Source organism: Solanum stenotomum, chromosome 6 (assembly GCF_019186545.1).
Source record: "Solanum stenotomum isolate F172 chromosome 6, ASM1918654v1, whole genome shotgun sequence".
Lineage (NCBI taxonomy): Eukaryota > Viridiplantae > Streptophyta > Magnoliopsida > Solanales > Solanaceae > Solanum > Solanum stenotomum.
Window position 1 is genome coordinate 46862446 of NC_064287.1, and position 11760 is coordinate 46874205.

General features: G+C 35.7%; 1 protein-coding gene across 1 annotated transcript; it reads right to left on the minus strand.

The window, feature by feature from the left end:
• Window positions 1-5981: 5981 nt before the first annotated feature.
• LOC125868822 (uncharacterized) lies at window positions 5982-10972 on the minus strand. The gene is made up of 7 exons (XM_049549371.1): window positions 8586-10972; window positions 7968-8430; window positions 7728-7886; window positions 7289-7652; window positions 6660-7201; window positions 6503-6584; window positions 5982-6151 (listed from the first exon to the last, which is right to left on the minus strand). Exons 1-7 carry the CDS (start codon window positions 10970-10972, stop codon window positions 5982-5984), a joined length of 4167 nt encoding a protein of 1388 aa, XP_049405328.1.
• Between the last annotated feature and the right edge of the window lie 788 nt (window positions 10973-11760).

Below are 11760 nucleotides of genomic sequence, written 5' to 3' on the forward strand. Positions count from 1 at the left end.
TCAAAGTTAACTCAACAATAGAAGGGCACTTGTTGATAAAGTTGGACAAAGTTGACGAATAAATAGCAACGTGATCGAAATACATCTCTTTCAAACAAGGAAAGATATGCTTAATATCATTCTCATCAATATGACAATATTTTAAATGCAAAACAGTTAATAATCTCGACTCGAAAACTTCAAGGGAAAATGGAAAGTAAAGCAAGGTAATTGGTACTAACAAATAGAATTCTGTTATAGTAGTGTTGTCTGAAGCAAGTTTGACGATGATAGGACGGAGAGTATGACAGTTTCTACAGGATATGAGTTTATCTCGATAGCAGTATCGACAGTAGTTGTGTGAATCATGATGTGTTTGTACAAATTTGTGATCGTCCAATGATGTTATCATGCCATTCCAATTTCTCGAAACAAAACAAGCTGTTGCTCTTTCTTTCAGATTTAGGCAATACAGGATTTTCAGACCGATATCATTTGGTAACTCTGACAATATATCATCACAAACAATGGAGGCCATGAGACAAATTGTGTTAGTGGTTTGTAGGGTTGGACATACATATAATAAAATAGGTTTAAAAAAAAACTTAAGACTCTTATTAGGTTAGGAGTTCTAAACTATATAATTACCACCAATTAATTTTTTTATAGGTTCATTAATTTAGTAGAAAATAGGAAAACTTCGAATAAAGACTCCTGCCTTTTAGGTTTAGGAGTCCTTAATCTTTGTGTAAATATAATTAGGAAATAATACTCATGTACATACAAAATTTCAACTTCAAATCAACGTAATAATGAACATCAGGGGCATATCCAGCAATTCATGTACGGTCACGGGAACCCAATAACTTCTGCATATATATTAAAAATTGTATCAAAATTTTATAAATATTTGATTGTGAACTCAGTTATCATTGTAATTTACTTTGAGATTATTGTATGAACTCATAAACTTACCATCTCGGATGTTATTGCTTATGGTGCATTGTCATCTTTTTATCAGAGTTTTATCTCTAAGTTCTCTCTTGAAACTGAACCTAATTAATCCTATGTTGAGTCTGCTACAGATTCTAGGTGGGTGAATGCGATGCAAGAGGAAATCACTGCCTTGAATAATAATCATACCTAGGAAATTATTGACTTACCCAAACAGAAGAAAGCCATTGGTTGTCGATGGGTTTACAAAATTAAGTACAAGGCAGATGGATCCATAGACAAATTTAAGGCACGATTAGTTGCTAAGGGATACAATCAAAGGGAAGGATTTGATTTTCAGGAAACCTTTTCACCAGTGGTGAAAATGGTCACTGTACGAACAGTGATTTCTATGGCTGTAGCCAAAGGATGGGAAATACACCAAATGAATGTCAACAATGCTTTTTTACGAGGTGACCTGCATGACGTAGTGTACATGACAGTACCACAGGGTTTCACGGATACAGGGGACAAGCAGAAGGCATGTAGGTTGCTTAAATCTCTCTATGGGCTTAAACAAGCTTTTCGTCTATTGAACAATGAAGTTAAAATCAGCTTTAATAAGCGCTGGCTTCACTCAGAGTCACCATGACTATTCTCTTTCATTAAGAAAGCAGCAGGGAAGATCGTCATTGTCTTGGTCTATGTCGATGACCTGTTAATTACAGGAAATGATTTATGCAATAAAACAGTTACTTTCTTCTCTTCTTAGACTGTTAAACCAACATTGACATTCCGCTTTCTTCTTAAGGAAAGTAACTTAACATAATCCAATATTGTGTTATAGTGTTGACATTCATCCTCACACAGTTAAAAAAAAAAGTTTAGAAGAATACAAGGTTAAAAATGCTCAGGTCGATGAATCAAGCAAATATAACAGAGGAAAACAGAGACAATATCTGTTTTTATTTAACCATCAGTTTTCATGGGAAAACCAAAAGAAAACTTATATGAAACTAATCACAATGACAACAAAAACAGACTGCCTGTAAACTGTCCAAATAAGGTTCTCTAATGGAGGTGCCTGAAAAATAAAGCATAAAGAGGCTTCGTAAGTGTACACAGAGTAGAACGATACAGGGATCTACTAAAGTGGAAAATGATTAATCAAAGGTAGGTGTATTGTAAACGTTAAACAAAAACAAACAAAATATCACATGTGTAATATGAGGCAATTACCATTGGAATTCCAAAATGTGTTTTCTTGTAGTTGATTCGAGGATCTTAAAACCTTTCAAGAAATAACGCCAGCACATGTTATTATTATATTTACGTCGCTTGCCACTTTCCAATTCCCTTTCCCAGTCTTTCAGTTCGTCTAATAGGACCTACATATTCATAACGTTGGAAAAATGGAGAATTGAAGATAGATAAATATTAAATTAAAAGATTGAAGTCATAACATTGCGTGATACCTGTATAAAGTTATTATACATTAGTTCATCTGAATTCACTCTTACTAGCAAAGTCTGTGGATGAAAGTAACTAAAAATAACATTGCGGGATACCTGTATCCGTGACATGAGTATTTCCACATTTATGTTCTTGATACGAAGTGGTTCAACTTTACTTTGAAGATTCCCAAAATGAGATATCACTTCCTTTATAGACAATGAGAATAATATTCAATACAAGTTTATCAAACTTGAGAGGAAATTGAATAGAGAAATTGTTTTGAATTACTCAAAATAAACATCAACATACCTTTGATTCAGTTGTGTCAGTTTCCAATGGCAACATGTCGTTAAAACAAATGATTGCACGTTTATTCTTCAATCCGATCTTAACTTCCATTAGCTTTGAACACACCAAGGCACATGAGTTTTGGAATGTAAAGGAATCGAATATCTTGAACCACATTTATGCAAGTTGTTCAACAACTTGGTGAAGGTGTCAAAATCGAGGAGGAGGGATCTTCATGCCACATTTATGCAAGCTATGCAACAACTTTGTGAAGGTGTTGAAATCGAGGAGGATGGATCTTCATGCCACATTTATGCAAGTTGTGCAACAACTTGGTGAAGGTGTTGAAATTGAGGAGACTGGCAATCCAACTATTGAGGTGATAGCATCTAAGCAGTCCTCAACAACAAATCACTCAAGAGTGTATTGTGTAGGTAAATATGATTCTTGAAGCGATTCGTAGAATTTCATAGGGAATTCATTTGAATTCTGTACATTGGAATGATTTCCATTATCCGAGAAATGATTAAACATATTGAATTGATGTCCATCGGAATAAGTGTCAATTTGATTTTCTATCATTTTGCCGTTGAAATAGTTGAGTTCTAGATTTTGGATCAAGCCATTCAATCCTGCGAAGAAATCATTTGGTGGAACTAAAGAAGGTACTTCAAGTGATTGAGGTAAGTATGTTTCTTGAAATGGTGCGTTGAAAAATAACTTATCTATTAGAGAGGATTTCATCTCCTTTATGGTGACATTAATCAAAGGGAAATAATCTGCAAGTGAAAGAGCTTTTTTATTTCTCAATTACAAGTTCTTAAATAGATAAAAGTTATATTAATAACAGAAAACATCAATTACTCCTAATTTTTCTGATCTAAACAACTCCACTAGTCTTGTAGCCTAAAGGCCAGAAAATAACGTATTTAACTCCTAAACACTAACAACAAACAAACCACTAACGCACAATAAACTAGTAATTGTATATATTTACGTAACTATATAGTTGAATATAAGGAATAAATAAAATCAATTGAAAAAAATATGAAAAAAGACGAATAATAATAATAATAATAATGTCTGTTTGAGAATTTTTTTGGTATAAGCCAGAGGAACTTCAAAAAGTTATGTATATTTGAGAAAAATTTTAATGTAAGATACGGAAGAAAAAAAGCACGTGTATTAATTTATTTAATACAAGGCAAAGAAAATACGATTTTTTAAAAAACAAAACACACACACACACACACACACACATATATATATATATATATTTGTTCCTCCACGTAAATAGAGTGTGACTATGAAATTTCTATCTTAGTTTAAGAAGGGTATAAGTTGACCAAAAAGATGAATATAGAGATATTTTTAGCAAAATAAGTGAAAACAAGATATTTTTTTAAACCTTTTCTCATAGTTCACAGGTATTTTTATTTAAATCATTTTCCTATTAGAATAAGGTAATTAGAGTAAGGTTGTGTATCAGGCGGTTCGATTTTGAAGTTTATCGGTTCAACTAATCGATTATCAGTTTGTAGCCATCCTACACCGTTAAGAACCATTAAGATATTGGCTTATCGGTTTATTGGTTATTGATCATTATCGGTTTATTGGTTATTGATCATTATCGGTTTAACCGCTAAGATTTGACACAAAAAATAAATAATTGAAAATCACTTAGAAACATGATGACAAACCAAATAAACCATGCACTTGAGTTGATAAATTGTATCTTGCTAAAAAATAACACTAACACATTGTAGAATAACCGAAAGTTTGAGAGGGTCAGAAATAAAAATATGAAACTAAATTCTAAGTCAAGGTTTTTATATACCAATATGGTATAAATTTAATTTATTAATTTACTATTGGGTTATCGGTTAATCCGTTAAGAAAAAACCTCAAACCGCTAAGAACCGATAACCCGATAATAAAAAAAAAATCAAAACTGTTAAACCAATAATCCATTACCAATGAACCAATGACTTTTTTTGGGTTTGGATTATCGGTTTCGGTTCGATTTTGAACAACCCTAAATAATTAGAGCTTAGAGTTTTGAAAACCTTCTTCTTCTTAGTTGATTATCCTTATATAGAGATGTACGCCAAAGCCCTCAACATAATTTTGTAACAAATCTATGGCATCTAAAGGAATATTTTCCGCATTATCGAATGATCTCTTCTCGGAAATCCTTTCTTCTCTAAATCTGAAATAGAGAACGACAACTTGTCTGGTTTCGAAAAAGCGGTATCAGATGATAAATTCATTGAACGATCACAAATTTTTATAAATACAATGTGCAAGCAGAAATTCATGTGCTAAATCTTGTAGAAACTTATTTAAATTTCACCCTATTGTCAAATTTGCTACTGACAATACTAATTTAACAAAGTTTTATTTGCTTGTACTAGATTCTAGTATTTTTTATTTTTCGTTTGTAAATCTTGAATCGAGATTATTAACCATTCTGCATTTAAAATGTTGCACTATTAATGAGGGCTATTTTAGTTGGTTTCCTTGTTTGAAAGAGATATGTTTTAATCACGTTCATATTTATACCATAACTCTCTCCAATCTGTAAGTGTCCTTCAACCATGTGAAGAGATCATTGTTGACACCAAATTTTGTCCCTCCTTTCTTCTAATTTATTTCGTCGAGCTTCTAAATTGCTAATAAGTCGAATACTTCATAATTCACTATTTATTTTTATGATCTTTCTATTTTAAAATTATATTTTTTTTCATTATTACTATTATTACTTAAATGTCGTCTTGTCAAAATAGTATGCATTACTTTATTTCAAGTTTCTTACTTTCTAAACTTTTTCGTAATATATATATTATAGAAGCTCAAACGAGTTAATTTAAAGAAAGAAAAGCCATGAAAGTGGGCCTAATTGAATCTCAAAATGCATCAAATTTTCAGCCTTTAATTTAAGGACAAATTACTTAACTACACTCCTTTACTTACCTTAATATCCATTTATCCCTACTTATTTCAAAAATTTCAAAAATCCCTTATTTACTATGTATCCCACCGCTATGTGAATTGTATCAAACGCTATGTATCCCATGCATAACGCTATGTATCCCGCTATGTGGTATGTATCAAACCTAATGTATCTCGTGCACAACGCTATGTATACCGCTATGTGGAATGTATCAAACTTAATGTATCCCGTGCACAACGCTATGTATCCCGCAAACATCATTTTTAAGTGATTTTTGGTAAATAGAAAACTAGAAGGGATATGATGTTATTTAGTACTTATAATATGTGGTTACTATAATTTATACTTTATTTAATGTCAATCTGTCCAATTTTCAGCCCAAACGAGCAGCCCATCTAGCCATTAATCCAAAATACAACAGCCCAGTAAGCCCAATAGGCTCATACGTTTCAGCCAAAGATAACTCTATCTGCAGCCCTAATCCAAAGCTCTCAGGGCTGCAGAACGTCCCTCTCTGTTCCTCTTTCAGAAAATGACAAAGTTCTTGATACCAAAATGTAGGTATCAAGAGAGTGAAATGCAGATAAGAAGAAGAAATAAGAAGAATTAAGAGAAGGATGAAGAACAGGGGAGAAATTGAGAGAGAATGACAGGGGAAATGAAAATTATATTGAGCTATCACATTCAAATTATGCCTTACAAGTACTATCCACTCCTATTAATACTACTTAATCAGAATTAAAGGAAAATACAAAGAAAAATACAATGACTACTAGAAATGAACATAGGAACTAATTCTAACTACTTTTCCTGCCAAAATAGTAGTCATGCTAATGGTGTGTGACTTTCCAGCTCAGCAATGACGTGGTATCTGCCATGTGATTGAAGTATTACGTGGCTGTTGAACCCAAATTGGTATCAATACCCCCGGTGAAACAACACCCATGTCCACAAGGGTGATAGAAGGAAACCGAATCTGTAATGTAGAAGCCAATTCCCAAGTAGCATAAGATTGATCAAGGCCAGACCACTGAATAAGCCACTAAGCAACCGCCTTATTACCACGCTTCACCATTCGACGCTCAGGGCAATGAGGACTAGATAAGTCAATGATGGGAGGGTGTACTATAGTACTGGGAAGTTCATGACAGAATTTAAGCTGAGAAATATGAAAAGTAGGATGGATTTGCACTTCAGGAGGGAGGAGGAGTTTGTATGCCACAACACCTATTTTCTCCACAATGGGATATGGACCAAAAAATCGAGAAGTGAGCTTGTGATATGGAAAAATAGACAAGGAAGATTGTCTATAAGGTTGAAGCTTAACATAAACCCAATCACCAACCTGGAAATGCCTATCAGACCTATGAGTGTTGGCCTGTGCACACATCCTTTGTTGGGCTCGATGTAAATGAAACTTAGCCAACTCGAGTTTAAACTGTCGGTTGAGATTAAAATCCTCAACAACAACAGAATCAGAGTCACCAGGCAAGTATGGAAGATGTAAGGGAGGAGGATAGCCATATAACAATTCAAAAGGAGAAAAGTGAATAGCAGAATGTGGGTTAGAGTTGTACCACCACTTAGCTAAGGCTAGATAAGAAACCCAATCAGCAGGAGCATCAGTACAAAAACATCTGAGATAGGTGTCAAGACACCTATTCAGAACCTCAGTTTAGCCATCAGTCTGAGGATGATAAGCTGTAGAAGTCTGCAAGGACACCCCCTGAGCATTTAAAAATGCTTTCCAAAAGTTGCTAATGAATATAGGATCCTTATCACTGGTTATAGTTGCAGGGAAACCATGCAACTTGAAAATGTTATCCAAGAAGATAGGAACAATAGATTGCGCACTATAGGGATGTGATAAGGCAATGAAATGACCAATTTTGGTTAATCTATCAATGATTACCCAAATAACAGTTTTGCTGTTAGATCTAGGGAGTCCTTCAATAAAGTCCATACATATATCCGTCCATGGCAAAACAGGTATAGGCAAGGGTTGGAGTAGACCAGGATAAGCTGATGTATCATACTTGTTCCTCTAGCACACAGCACACTTGTGTACAAAATTAGCTATATCTGATCGAATACCCTTCCAATAGAAATAGGCCATGACCTTCCTAGTAGTGGCATCAATGCCTGAATGCCCACCAACAGGAGTAGAGTGCCATAGTGATAAGATTTTGGTTCTAAGGGAAGCATCATCACCAACAACTAATTTCCCTTTTCGTCTCAGCTGTCCATTAAGCCAAGTGAAATGCTTACGAGGTTGCACCTGCAAGGATTGAATAAGGACTTGTAATGCAGGATCCGTAGTCCAACTAGCTTTGATCCCATCCTATAAATCAGCTTGGACTGAAGATATCATCAGGGACATAAGTTCTGCACCTTGGATCCTAGATAAAGCATCTGCAACCAGGTTTTCCTTACCCTTTTTATACTGAATTTCAAAGTCTAAAGGCAACAGTTTAGCCAACCCCTTAATCTGAGAATCTGTATGTAGCTTTTGCTCCAATAGATACTTCAAGGCTTTGTGATCAGTTTTAACAATGAAGTGTTGACCAAGTAAGTAGTGGGCCCACTTGGTGACAGCAAATACCAAGGCCAATAATTCCTTTTCATACACAGATAGAGCAGCATGGCATGCAGATAAACCCTTGCTAATGAAAGCAATAGGGTGGCCATTTTGCATAAGGACAGCACCAATGCCATTACCACTAGCATCTGTTTCAACAACAAATGGAATAAAGTAATCAGGTAGAGCAAGAACAGGTGCAGCAACCGATGCTGATTTCAACTCCTTAAAAGCCTGAAAAGCACTGTCGAACCATATGAAATTGTCCTTTTTCAGCAACTCAGTGAGAGGTCTACTAATGATTCCATATCCCTGAATAAACTTTCTGTAATAACCTTCCAGACCTAAAAAACTCCTTAATTATTTGAGGGTACTAGGAATAGGCCAACTCTGAACAACCTGGATCTTCCTTTGATCAGTGGAAACCCCTTCATAGGAAATAAAATGCCCCAAGTATTCGACCTTGAAACCCCAAACACACACTTTGATTGCTTCGCCAACAACTGATGGTGGATCATAAGGTCAAAAACTGACTTCAAATGGTTAACATGATCCTGTAATGACCTGCTATAAATCAGAATGTCATCAAAAAACACTAATACAAATTTTCGTAAATGTTGCTGGAAAATGTGATTCATTAAACATTGGAATGTAGAAGGTGCATTAGTTAAGCCAAAAGGCATAAAGAGGAACTCATAATGACCAAGATGAGTTTTGAAAGCAGTTTTAGGGACATCATCAACTACCATCCTAATCTGGTGATAACTAGATTTCAGATCCACCTTGGAAAATACTCTTGCTCCTGTCAACTCATCCAGAAGATCATCAATAATAGGTATAGGGAACTTTTCCTTTATCGTGCACTGATTAAGCTCTCTATAGTCTACACACAATCTCCATGTGCCATCCTTTTTGCCCACAACCACCACTGGAGAAGAGAAGGGGCTGTTACTATATTGAATAACACCTTGTTGGAGCATATCACTGACCAACTTGTCTATAATATCCTTCTTCATAGCTGAGTATTTGTAAGGTCTGATATTGACAGGTTTGGCTCCATTTTGTAGAGGGATGTTATGATCAAATGGACCCCTTGGAGGAGGTAAGATTGTAGGTTCAGAAAATATCTTATGATATTGATCAAGTAAAACACCAATTTCAGATGCTATGGTTTCCTCCTTCAATAACTGTAGGGCAAAGTTCTGTCCCACAATGATTTCCCCATTCATAATTGGCAACATTTGTAACATGAATAATTTAACCTCATCTCCTGATAACTTGTTCACAGCTTTGGAACTGGCCAACCTACAATCTTCATGCACCCCCTTAAGTACATGTTTCTTTCCTTGGTGATTGAAGGACATAGTAAGTTCTGTAAAGTGAATGGTCACTGGACCCAATGTCTTTATCCACAATGCTCCCAGAACAATATCATATCGACTAATAGGGAACACTATTAAATCCGACTGATAAGTAATGCCCTGCAGCATCCACCCAAAGTCCTTAACTACTCCAGTTGTGGTCTCCTTAGCATTGTTGCCAAGACTCACATAGCTCATGGGAGTAGGAACAACAGTACATCCCAACCTTTTCACACAATCTTTCTCAATAAAATTGTGTGTACTACCTCCATCAAGTAATATATGAACTGGTCTCTTACCACTATATCCCATCACATGAATAGTTTGAGAACCCTGAATTCCAGCAAGGGCACACAATGAAATCAAAGGATTAGCACCATCGACTATGGTTTCAGCTTCCCCATACGTGTTATCATTAACTGGAGATTCCAGTTCAGGTTCTAGATCTTCTAACTCGATACTGTCCATCTCTAAAACAAATAATTGTTTAGGAAGATTACATTTATGACCAATGTTGTAGTTTTCATCGCAAAAATAACACAACCCCTGAGCCCTTTTTGCCTGCATTTCAGCTGGGGAGACAGTTCTCCTAGGTCTGCCTCCAATAGAAGATGGCGAAGTCAATCGAGTCCCCTGATTATAATTGATAGGTTGTGGCCTTGTAACAAGTGTCTCTTGATGTTGCTTCTTAACAACTCCTCCTTGTAGTCCCGATGCTCTATTTTGAGATCTAGCATTAGCTAGCTGAGTAGCTTCCGTTAATCTAGCCAACCTAAACACCTTAGACAAGGTTTGTGGTTCATGCATCAGTATAGTCCCTACCAACTCATCCTTTAATCCACCTAAGAAACAGGAAATGGCTTGGGCAGTAGTGAGATTACATTGTGTTAAAAACCTACTAAATGCAAATTGGAATTCCCTTACTGTTCCAGTTTGTCTTAGTTGCTTAAGTTCAAGCATAGGATCAGCAAAATCATCCCCAAAAGTTTCAGTTATTGCCCTCAAGTACTCATCCCACCCAATAACATGAGGTGGATCTCTACACCGCAAGTAAGCTTGATGCCAAGCTAAAGCCTCATCTTCCAAGTTTATGGCTACCAGCCTTAACCTATGATTTACTGGAGTTTCATCTACAGCAAAATACTGATCAATCTGATACAACCATGTTTTCAGATTTTCTCCATTGAAACGAGGAAGAAGTAAATTGTGATTACGATGGTTATCAGCATGAAACGAATTAGGGCCCAAAATTCCATGACCAAAAGTTAGTAGCAGTTCACTGGAACTTGAAGCCGCACCTCTCTCCTTGGCTTGCTGGTGCAGTCGCATCCCATCAATAGAGTCCTTCAATGATTGGACTAATCGCATCAGCTCTACTTGTCTACGATCCATGTCCAACCTCAATTCCTGATATCGCTCATCCATAATAGAACGTAGGTCCAACTGTTAAGCTGTCCAATCCTCAAATTGCTCCTGGACATTGTATTCAGCTGCTTCAGGAATGGTTTCAGTATTTTTCGTGGTCCCATAGCTTAAGATTAACCTGGCTTTGATACCAATTGATACCAAAATGAAGGTATCAAGAGAGTGAAATGCAGATAAGAAGAAGAAGGAAGAAGAATTAAGAGAAGGATGAAGAACAGGGGAGAAAATGAGAGAGAATGAGAGGGGAAATGAAAATTATATTGAGCTATCACATTCAAATTATGCCTTACAAGTACTATCCTCTCCTATTAATACTACTTAATCAGAATTAAAGGAAAATAAAAAGAAAAATACAATGACTACTAGAAATGAACATAGGAACTAATTCTAACTACTTTTCCCGCCAAATAGTAGTCATGCTAATGGTGTGTGACCTTCCAGCTCAGCAATGACGTGGTATCTGCCATGTGATTGAAGTATTACGTGGCTGTTGAACCCAAATTGGTATAAGTTCTTCAACAATGTCAGTATCTGTATCCCCTTTCTACTTGAATCTGACAAAACCACGTGAAGTTTGACTAAGGAGCAACGTTCAAATTTCAAACTCATATTCTTCAACTAGAAATCCCACCCAAAAAGTGGTGAGATTAAAACTCTTCTATAAATACCTACTTTGTTAGCCATTATTAGGGGGACTTCTGGACTTGCTTAGAAAAAAAGATCACTCAACAAGGTTTTTTAACTCACAAGAACACTACTTCCTACATTTCGATATCATCATACGAAAA